The sequence below is a fragment of the Chironomus tepperi genome, unplaced genomic scaffold (genome assembly GCF_022539635.2).
Source record: "Chironomus tepperi strain 1889 unplaced genomic scaffold, CSIRO-AGI_Ctep_v1 contig_74, whole genome shotgun sequence".
Taxonomy (NCBI): domain Eukaryota; kingdom Metazoa; phylum Arthropoda; class Insecta; order Diptera; family Chironomidae; genus Chironomus; species Chironomus tepperi.
The window spans coordinates 166,302-177,624 of record NW_027226196.1 but is presented as its reverse complement, the minus strand read 5'-3'; the positions used below and the strand labels follow the sequence as shown (position 1 = coordinate 177,624).

Sequence of the window (11,323 nt, the reverse complement as noted above, 5' to 3'; positions counted from 1 at the left end):
GTCTGAATTAAGGAAAATTACATGTTTGAATAGCTGAAAAAGTTGATATTCATGAATTACATATTTTTTTCCATTGATCTACAAGATTTAGGTGCTAATTAGATGCTTTTTTTTGGATAATTCGTGCATTTATTCATTGTTAAAGTTCAATGATGGGCTTCCATGTATGAAGATTATTGGAAGTCAATTCAATTTCATGTAACAATAAATGCTACTTCCGACTGATTCAATTAATATTTTTTTTGATCTTGATTGAGCTTGTAAGTAGCAGTAAGTAGATTAAATTGTGATTGTCATTTGTAATTTAATTGTGGTTTTGATTTTATGCTGTATAATAATTATGTTTTGTGTAAAGTCAATGACGAAGGTTATTTTATAGTGATTTGATTTATGGAAGGATGTTGCTATTGGAGACAGCAATTGGAAGTTGGTAACTGACAAGTAATTCCCATCAAAAGAGTCAGATTCAGGTGTCTTCTAAAGGAAGTCATGAATCAAAATTGATCGATAAAGACAGTGAAGTTAGGAAGTTGGTAAATAGAGCAGCATAACATATGTAGTTTCAAGTGTATTACTGCATATGCATTTAAATGACAAGAAGTAAACCCAATCGGCACAAATTTTCCATGGCAACCAAGTGGCTACCACATGGCGTTCTTGTTAAGTGCCATAAAAATAGCGTCTTGGATGCGACCCAGATGGCAAATGAAAATATACCCAGATGGCATGATGATGGCTGTTTTTGTGGAAGCGAATTGGATAGCAAATAGTTTCAATAGTAAGACTTTGTTCCTAATCAAACATTCTTGGATCTTCAATGTTTTGAGTCAAAATAGGACTTGAAGTAGACTCTGATTTTGTACGGATAAGCCAACCCAAGTCAACTCGACTCCACATAACATCCGAGTAGAATTAGACCTCAGATTTTGACTCCAGAAAAGCTACAAGATCAACTAAATCAGAAATCTTCAATCTCGTCTGTTATCCATAAAAATCTACATATTGTCTTAGGTCAGTTCCATAGACGAATGAAATATCTTTTAATACATTAATTCACTTCATCGAATAGCCTGAATACAGAAATAGACAAGTGGATTTAGGTCAATAATTATAAAGAAATTAATGAATACAGTGCGAATGTCACCGATTACTCAACACTCATTTATCTATTTTGATAAATAGATTGCAGTCCATAAAGCAATTCCATAAAATGCAGCAATTCAGTTGATATGAATGGGGCGTTAATAAAGCTTTGACATTTTTGACAATTGTTTAATTACAAATCTCATCAAAGCTGAATATTTCAATTCATCAATGCATGCATGTTGCCCAATACAGCCATAAAAGGAGTCATTGATTGAAAAGTAAATCATATCAATTAAAACTTTTTATCTTTGCTGTCTTTGGTCTAAATATACACATAATGAGATCTGCAGATGCCCTCGAGTTATTTCAAGGGTTCAACAATTTCAATTGATGAAATGAAAATGTCCATAAAAGTCAGTAAAATAGTTTGAAGCTATGAAGCATAAATTCAGTGACACACGAAATGGTTAGTTTAGTATAACTTAGTTGTGACATAAATCAAGGAAATTGACGAAAGAAATATGATCTATCATGGTATTTTGGTACAGGTAAAGGTAATACGATGCACGCATGTGGATACATGCAGGGTCGTATTAAGTGGGAAAGGGGCCTTGGGGGTCAAACGTCCCCCAAAATTAGGGTTTTTCATGATAAATATCATTAAACGCCGCCTAAAATTTTGCAATCCATACCAGCGGATTGCGAATAAACAGCATGCTATACACCAATGTTGGACCACCTTTTATTTTTCGTGGCACAGCTTAATGGGATGCTTCGATCAAAACCGCACATGGTATACGGTTCATGGCATTTCCAAAATTAATTGACGACATATTAGTGTTTCGCGGCAAACAGGTTGTCTATTAGTGTAGTTTCGGTCTTAGCTTACATCCAAGATGTGTCGCGGCACACAGGTTGCTCTAGATCTTTGTGCACTAGTGTGCGTGTGTGTTTGTGGTATTTAAAGTTCCACGAACCGAGTTCCGTCTGCGATTTTGTTCGTAACTTACCTTCAATATGTGTCACGACACACAGATTGCCCATCACTGCTCTTGACTATGACTACATACTATAAACGCCGATAGAAAAACCCCTGACTTCTTACTTCTTTTTCACGGTCCATCAAAAAAAAGTGGTTTAAGTTCATTGCATTTCGAAATGATTGTTTCGGTTTTCTTGGTCAACATTTGCTATTCGCATGGCTGATTAAATTATCGGAAGTGAGTGTTAAAAAAAAAAACAATCTTTTATTGCTGATAAATAATTTTAACAATTTTGATTTCGAAGAAATTTTCAATTAGCCAACACTTTTTATTTCCAAGTAATTGGCATGTCTACATGGTTAATGAAGTGAATACAGGCTTGATATTATCGCATGAACAATAACAATTGATATTAAAAATTGTAATTTATTCATAAATTTATTACAATATCTTTTACATAATTACACTATTAAAAATATCACAAAAATGAGTAATAATGAGTAGGAATATTACATGACCAATCATATCTCGATGCTGAATGAATTTCTTACTGATATGACATGTTTGACACTTTAAGGTTATGTATTTAATCTATTTAATAATGCTGTTAACAATGTGTAATGGATAAATTGGTAAGACGTTAGCTCTTTTTTTGGTTAGTCAATAAAATGTATAATAAATCAGTCTATGTCGTCAATATTGCGGTTAATTAATATGTATGTCGTAAGTAGTTCAGAACTATTGGATATTAGCTCATTGGTCAATGCGGCATTAACAATTATTGAAGTGGAGAAATGTTGAAGTGGAATGTCATATCGATGACAATAATCCATGATGATGGCTGGTTTGGTTGTTCTAATTTTATTGTGGAAGCTATGAGGATGCCTTTGTTATGTTGTGCTACTCGGAATAATTCAACATTCATGATTTTAAATGGAATAGGATGGATTGAATAGTTTTTTCTTGACTTTTGGATGTAGAATCAGCCATTGACTGCTAGACTTGAGTATACCATAGACCATACCTTCTAGGATAAACATCAAGTCCAGTGTACACTGAAAACCAATTCCCGAGTGGACGCAAATACGTTATAACTAGTTGATGGCAAATCAATATCCAGTTGATAACTTGTTCTAACATATTTTTGTCCACTTGGAATTCTAACATGTTGTCAAGTGTTAAGGATGTATCTTCAAAGTTTAACCATATCTAATCTTTCGATTTATCAGCTTAATTACAGTAAAAGCCTCTATTAAGCTGATTTCATGATTATTTGATTGAATTTTGAATTCAGATCCAGATTGGAATGAAGAAACGTCTCATAAAGGCTTGAAAGCTTGATCTTTATAATTGAACACAATGTCTCTAGTTTTGCTTGTTCCAGAAACTTAAAGATGATCAATATTTATCCATGAAACATCTCATAATGCCCACTGTTTCTCAATCTTAAATTCTCAATTCTTTCCTTAGCAGCTCACAAAGTTAACAGCCACCGATAATCACATTCCACTCAACTATCTCCACAAAGTAGTAAACAGCTCTTTGGTTAAACAACTTAACGTCTAATAAAATCGTCGTCTATGGTCTATGTTGATAATTCCAATAATAATGAGGTATAATAACAATAAATTTGGATACAACTAAGTCACTTAATATTCATTGCTATCGTAATCTCCACCCTCTTCTTCCTTAACCTCATCATGTGAATCATAATCTCTTGCCTGTTGATGACTTGGATGATGATGATGATTTTCTTGTGGAACTGCTTGTGATCCATGTGGCTGTTCTAATTTTCCATCAACATAAATTTCAGCACGAAAACCATGAACTTTATCAGCTGTATATTTGACAAGTCGGACATGACCGAGTGGATCTGTGTAGCTATATTCACCAACAACTGCATCGTCATGTCTGTTTTCTTTGCGGAACTGTGAAACGTGTGACTTTGGATCTTCAACTCCGTACTCGAATTGATAATCAGGCTTTGCGATATAGTCAACTGAAGTTCCATGATGCTTGTCATGTGTTACGACTTCCTTTGCTGGACCTGTGGAAGGTAAATTGTTAAAATTAAAAAGGCACTTCCAGTTATATCCAATTTTATTGACATACCACTGACAGGTCCACTAAACTTTGCATAACTATATCCAACTGAATGTTCATCATCGTATTCAGCACTGACCAGTGATGTTATGGCAATAATTGTGAAAATCTAAAGAAATTGAAAGTTTTTTTTTAGGTTATGAAAATCCTGACTTGTTAAAAAAATATTTACTTTAATAAATGCCATAATTGGTAATTTCATGAAATGCTTTAACTCAAAAATCCAAAACTCAACTAATGCTCAATAACTGATAATGCACGTTATTTATAGCCACAAAAGAAATTATTCAACACCCCAACATTTCTACAAAAAAAAATGGAAAAATGGAAAAAAAATCACTTATTATTTTTCTTTTTCTTTTTTTTCAAAAAGCTACTTACTTCTTGGTTCGAAAAATAAAGTTAATTAAATTTCTTTAATACCTTTTTTCCTTATTGTTGTTGGAGGCAGAGCTGCTATTGTGTGAATTATCACATATGTGTCTTTTGATTGATCAATTTTAACTATTCGGTGTTGACTTTTGCTTGAGTGCTGCTTTACACTTGGTTGCTGTTCCTAGTTCTGTTGCGAATAGCTCGATGCAGCAAATTTAATATTCTAACCTTGAAAATGTACCAAAATCAGTCCTCATGTTGTTGTCAGGCACTTTCACATCTTGCTGTCAATGTGGACATGGAGTGACACCCTGGTGATTTCAGTTTGCAGCACAGGATGCATTAGATCTGTAAATGACAAAGATCCGGGAGAAAAATCTCTTGTTTCCTGGATTCTGGCTGCGTACTTAAGTTGTTGACTAGAATTTTCGAACGTTTATGAACCTAGTGACGTCTGCTCAGCCTTATAACTATAAGGACATCATACATTGATGTCGAACTGCCAAAAAATTCCAATATAAACCCAAAATAACCACCTCTGGTATCGATGCACAAGTGTAAAGAAATCAAAGTTATAAATCAGCAAGAAAAAATGCCGGGAAGCAAATAAAAAATTGGAAATACCGCAACATGTGAGTGAATTCACCGCAATAATTTCTGAATTACAAACCTGCTGATTATCTTATGTACTGGATCAGATTATAACTTACTGATAATTTTAAATCACACCATTTAGATACAAATTTGCATTTAATGCACATTAGATTAATGCATAATTAGTGGTCGCGGTCGGATGATGTTGTAGTCAGCAGTGTTAAATAAGCCATCAAATTAATAATTTTGTCATTTGGCAATTCTATCGATTATGTGATTTCTGGCTAAAGAATCAACAATGTTGATAAATATTTTTTTGCATTTTACTCATGAGTAACTTTTCTGTGCTCTAAAAAGTGCGTTAATAATCGATTTAATTTCTTTATTATTTTTTTTATGTCTTCTGAAAAAGTTGTGAAGCAGAAATAGAGTTGAATGGAAAAATTCAATATCAATTTTAATGGATATTGATAGACAGTAATTTAGATTGATATCTTAATGATCGTTAATTATAGTTTGAAATGTTTTAAGTCAACATATGTCAAGATTATTGTGTTATGTGAAGAATTCATAATTATTTTTATTTTAACGGTAATATTAAATTTGAATTTGAAGTTCAAAAAAGAAAGAATTTTAAAAGTTTAACGTAAACATGAAAACAATACAAAAGCTGAAATAAATGAATTTCTTATTCAAAAAACATATAAGTGTTGATTTAAGTGATTAGAACCCTACAAATGTTTTAAAGCTATAGCAAATCATACAATAGTTTTTTAAATGTTTGAAAACTCTACAAATGTTTTAAGTTCATTTTCGAAACCATACAAATGTTCCGAATATCAAATTTGAAACCATTCAAATGTTTTTAAAATTCAGTTTTTGAAATCATACAATTTCTTATTTAAGTGCTCGAAAACAGTTCAAATGTTTTTTAAACGTTCAAATTATAAAATCTAAAAAATAACCGAATTAAAATAATTCGATTGTTCGTGATTCACCTGTAATTATTTTAAAAAGCCAATAATTATATTTATATAAAATTAATGAACAACAAAATCTTTCCTCAATATAGCTTCTATAATGTGTATTTAACTTCTTACATTTATTTAACTTCTTATAAAACTAATAAGTACTGTCTTTGGCAACAAAAAATATATAAAAGTCTAAGCTTAATGTTATTAGATCTTTCGCTGCATCTCATCGACCATCTTCAACCACTCATCAAATTGTGAGTCATACTTTTGATGACATTTCTGTATCAACTTGATTATGAGTGGAACGTTCCTAATTTCATTACGATAAAATGTGCAATTGTCCTTAGTCAGTCGAATGTGAACCAAATTTTGAGTATGTAAATCAACCGTTCGTAGACTAACTTTCTCATTGAGATCAATGCTCTCCAGCTGTTTCATGAAGTCTGCAAACTTGGAAATAGTCGGCTGATATTTCATTTCTACGTCTGATGAGCATTCTTGTGCTTGCTTTATCTCATTTATGATGTCAATTAAATGATAATTCTTAATTACAGCATCTGAATAAAGCATCATTAATTTAATAAAGTTATCTTGCGTTACTCGGCATTTTTTGGCTGTTTTCTTAGCGTCAAATCTTGGATATGTCTCGTCCTTCTTCTGTTCAACCAGAACTTTTGTTGATTTTGAGAATTTTTGAAAATCACGATTTAAAATAGCTTTGAAAGGAACATTGAGAGAAATTGGCAAGTTCTGGCCAATGATTTTTGAGTACACTTGATTTGCAAGCAACATCCGGACCATCGGAGATCTTAAATTCTCAATTACATCGATGTAAAGTTCCATTGAGTAATAAACTGAGCTTTCGACTGTCTTTTGTATCTCATTCACTAGATTTGATGTGTATGCTTTATAAACTGGGTACTGGATGGTCTCTTCTGGATATTCGTACATATTTATGACATTGATTATTAGATTAAGGAGTCGTGAGATTACTCTGATTTTTTCCACTGGATATTTAAGTGCAGTCATGACTACAAATGTTGAGATGATATTCTTGACTGTTGCATTAATGGACATAAGATTTCCATATTCTTTCCATATAACTGAGCATAGTAGAGGTTTTGTTTGCTTTTTGTTAATCGTCGATGCAAATTGATGTGAATATTTACTGACAAACATTGCTGTATCATATTCAAGAACCCGAACAAGTAAATCCAGTACCATAAAAACTCGATTGAAACGATCATTACGTGATAATTTTGAAAATGAAGCATTTTCACTATGCTCTAAATCCCACATATAAAAGTTCTTATTAAAATCGATCTTAATTGATTCATCTAGTTTTGGATTATCATTAATATAAATTAGGTCGTGTATGAGATCAAATATCGTTGGTAAAATTTGCTTCCTTTCAGGCAACCCTTCAATTTTAACAGGTGAGGTAAAAAGTCGTAGATATGAGTCCTGTATGTGACATGGTGGGAATGTGTTGAGTATTGTGATGAAAACATTGTGTAATTCCGATAGAACAAAATTTGTCGAATAATGAGCGTCCTTGGATTTGAATTTCTGCAAAAAGAGGGACATTATTAATATATTGAATTATAACGGATCTTCGAAATTCAAAATTTTAACGGATTTCAAAAATTCAAAATTCTCAATGTTTTTAAATTTTCAAAATTACCGGTTTTTTTTGTGAAAGTTTGGTGAATTAGTTAAATTAAGTTTCTCACTCATCTATAGTCTGTATGTCTGAACATGTCCAACATCTAGAAACTTCTTAATTTTGAAAAACTATCTGTAACTTACCATAATCTCCTGGATTATACACAAGCAGATATCAGATCCAGGATTTAATTTGCAAGCCACTATGTTTCGCCGGACATGATGACAAAATTGGAAGTGTCGCTCTTCAGCGAGATACAGCTTTGTAACAAAGGTATTCTCAATTGGTGCTTTTCGCGGCAAATTATCTGAACTATGATTTTTGTGACATTTTTCAGTATCAAAGAGGCAATCAGGAACTACATCAAGCTGTAGACGTTCTGGAACATTGCTATATCCTTTTTTCAATGCTGCTTTGACTTTTTTCATGATTTTCAAAGCTTCTTCAACGTTTGATTGGGTTTGAATTGTAGGAAATTCCTGAAGTCTACTCGAAATTGGTGGCAACTGGCTAGAAGTTGTTGATTTGACATCTGAATCAACAGGAATTGTTGGCTTTCGTGCGTAAAGCACACTGTCACTCTTTTGACTTGTTAATTGGCTTTTATCATTTTGTTTAATTCCATTTTTACCCTTTTTGTTTGTTATATCCACCAATTTTATGAGTTTCTTCTTGGGAATCACATCAACTTCACCCATATCTATGGTTTTACGTTTAGAACGTGTTGTTACTGGCATTTTTATATGCTAATTAAGTATTTTAACTACATAAACTTTAATTTTAATGAATTTCACAAGAGTTTGTTTATAACTGAAATTTTTTGTATACAATCATTTACATGGATTGGTTGAAACGTGAGTTTTTAACGGAATTCAAATTTCAAAAAACCGTTAATTTTTTCCTAAAAATCCATAAATTTTGTTTTATTTTATTTAATTTCCTTTGATACAGTTCTTAAAATCTTTAAATTTTTACATCGAAAAATTAATCTGAATCATCGGACGTGTCCGAATTTGGATAAGCGAATGCCAGAGGATTTGGCGAGACCGAAGGATCTCTATGACGTTGAAAAAATCTTCTAGCCAATTCAATTATTGTTGGATCTAACGAAAAAGTTGCATGCTGATTGCTCTCATATATATTCTTAACATTTTCGTTGACACATTTCTTTAAATTCTCCTTATCAAGTACGAAATTATCGTTTGAAGGCATCCAAATTTTGATATCCTTATCTAATCCCTGAATGAGAAATAAAACAATTAGTCAATAGTATTATTAATGCGTAAAATGCCCGAAAATAACAATAACTTTTTTTTCCAAATTTAACGGTTTTCAAAAATTCAAATGAATTTTTCGACTAAATCACTGGATTAAAAATTTAATCTTCGGATTAAAAATTTGTGTCACCGGATTAAAAACTAAACTTACTGAAGTTGCAAGAACTGGGTATATTGGATGTGGTTCCAAAACATTAACAATTCCATTTTCATCTCCTTCCATAAATTGCACAATTGATTCGCTATGCTTCTCATAAAAGAAAATGTGACTGCAGTCCGAACTGTAAATTTAATGAAAATTAGTTATAAGTATAACAGCATAAACTGAATATCCTACCCAGTAACAATAAATTCACTACGAGGACCATAGAAATTAACACCTTTAATAGTTGCAGAATTGACATGTCCTTGGTATTTATGTACAAATGATCCCAAACTTGTGTTATTGGTATCAAATAGATAAATATGTTCATCATTAAAACTAGCCAACAATTCAGTTCCATTGTAATTATAGACACAGCACGAAATATATCGGACAGTTGTGTTCCTTTCAAGTAATTCTTGTGGACAATGTCTTGTTAAAACTTGCTTTGCATTACGTCTATCATAAACTCGCACGAATTGATCACGTCCACTTACAGCATATTTATATTCGTGAGGATGAGCGGTGATGCTGAAAAGTGGAATTTTCCTATGCTTTTCACGTACAGTCGTTAATTTTGTGGGATTTTTTGAGCGATAATCAAACTCAATAATAAGTCCGTCTTCGCCACACGAATAAATTACATTGTGAGCTTCTGAGACTGCAATTTTATGTACAGCACCAGCATGAGTATAAACTTGTTTTTCCGTATGTCCACCATCGCCTGTATATTGATGAAGTGAAATGCTTCCTTCAGCTGAAGCACTAATAGCTTTCATAACAATGTCAGATTCATCATAAAATTTAGTCTGGAAGATGTTTTTCTTGTGTTTACTATTTGCGGACGTTAGTGCCTTGCCATTATACCAATTCCACAAAATGACACGTAAATCATCACTGCCTGATAATAGATATTGACCATTTTTGCTAAATCCTAAACAGTTAACGCAGCCAAAATGATCATTTAATTTACTCATTAATTCTAATCGTTCAACAGCATTTAATGATCCATAAAAGTTCCTTTCAAAATTCTTACGATGATTAAGATATCGAGCTTCATTTTGCTTACAGTAAAATCCTTTTTCACGATTCAACAGGACATTAGGCCATGAAAAATTATTGTGTAATGGAGTTTCCTTATTCATAACTTCAGTCGTGGTTTTATTCGCTTTTTCGCGAATTTCCTCATTATCCTCAAAAGAATCCGAACTGTCACTGTGTGATCCAAAGATCCTGCGACTTCCTAGTCCGAAACGAAGTAGTGGAGATAGTGGCGATGTAAAGCTGAAATCTGAATCTGAATCATCTGATGTGTCATGACTGTATTTTTGGGGAAAATGGGCATTAATTAATATTTATGGATTAAGATCTAGCAAAGCATCCAGCTTACCTGTCATGATTACTTGCTTCATTATTTCCACTATCGTTATTATCACTGTTCATTCCATCTTCGTCCTCAACAGCCTCAATATTCTCATTTTGTGCAGGAGCATTTTCATTAATATTACTATTATCCTCTATATTTGCACTGACATTTTGATTTTCTGGATCTACTTCATTCATCTCTTCATCATCACTGCTCTCGTCGGTTCTACGACGATAATTTCGCCTCTTTGTGACTGCCTTAATCTCTATATTGTTGCTTTTTGACGATGTACTTGCTTGCTCATTATTTTCTTCTTTTTTCTCTCTATTTTCATTGGAATCGTTCGAGTCTTCACTCTTTTTCGATGGACTTTGATTTTCTGCTTCCATTTATACACTTATTAAGTTAATTTAATGTTTCCTAGACGATTTTTTGACAATATTAAAGTTTATTTTGCAAAAATTCTTTAGTTGTTGTTGTGATTTTTATTGTTGCATATTTATGCAATTTTTTCAGTCTTTCGTAGAAAGATTTTATGAATTTTGATATAATTATCACTTTAATGATATTTTAGATACCAATAAACTGGTTAAAACTTAGTTAAAGTATTATTTTCAAAGGAATTTGTCAAATCTTAAAAAATGAACCGAAATGAGCTTAACGAAACTGGACTGAAATGAACTTATTTGCTGATCAGTTGTAAGTAATACAAGTAAGGAAGACTATACTTTTTCCTTGGCTAAAACGCACCCGTATA

At 32.3% G+C, this 11,323-nt stretch overlaps 3 protein-coding genes across 3 annotated transcripts; all 3 read right to left on the bottom strand.

The window, feature by feature from the left end:
- Nucleotides 1-3,718: 3,718 nt before the first annotated feature.
- On the bottom strand, nt 3,719-4,359 carry LOC139101057 (larval cuticle protein A2B). The gene is made up of 3 exons (XM_070653925.1): nt 4,345-4,359; nt 4,182-4,281; nt 3,719-4,116 (listed from the first exon to the last, which is right to left on the bottom strand). Exons 1-3 carry the CDS (start codon nt 4,357-4,359, stop codon nt 3,719-3,721), a joined length of 513 nt encoding a protein of 170 aa, XP_070510026.1.
- A 1,849-nt stretch (nt 4,360-6,208) lies between these two features.
- On the bottom strand, nt 6,209-8,586 carry LOC139085570 (uncharacterized). Its single transcript, XM_070633653.1, has 2 exons — nt 7,925-8,586; nt 6,209-7,684 (listed from the first exon to the last, which is right to left on the bottom strand). The coding sequence occupies exons 1-2, from the start codon at nt 8,516-8,518 to the stop codon at nt 6,320-6,322; spliced, it is 1,959 nt and encodes a 652-aa protein (XP_070489754.1). The 5' UTR covers nt 8,519-8,586; the 3' UTR covers nt 6,209-6,319.
- An 89-nt stretch (nt 8,587-8,675) lies between these two features.
- LOC139085601 (DDB1- and CUL4-associated factor 8) lies at nt 8,676-11,203 on the bottom strand. The gene is made up of 4 exons (XM_070633688.1): nt 10,591-11,203; nt 9,396-10,520; nt 9,210-9,339; nt 8,676-9,020 (listed from the first exon to the last, which is right to left on the bottom strand). Exons 1-4 carry the CDS (start codon nt 10,953-10,955, stop codon nt 8,766-8,768), a joined length of 1,875 nt encoding a protein of 624 aa, XP_070489789.1. The 5' UTR covers nt 10,956-11,203; the 3' UTR covers nt 8,676-8,765.
- Nucleotides 11,204-11,323: the final 120 nt, after the last annotated feature.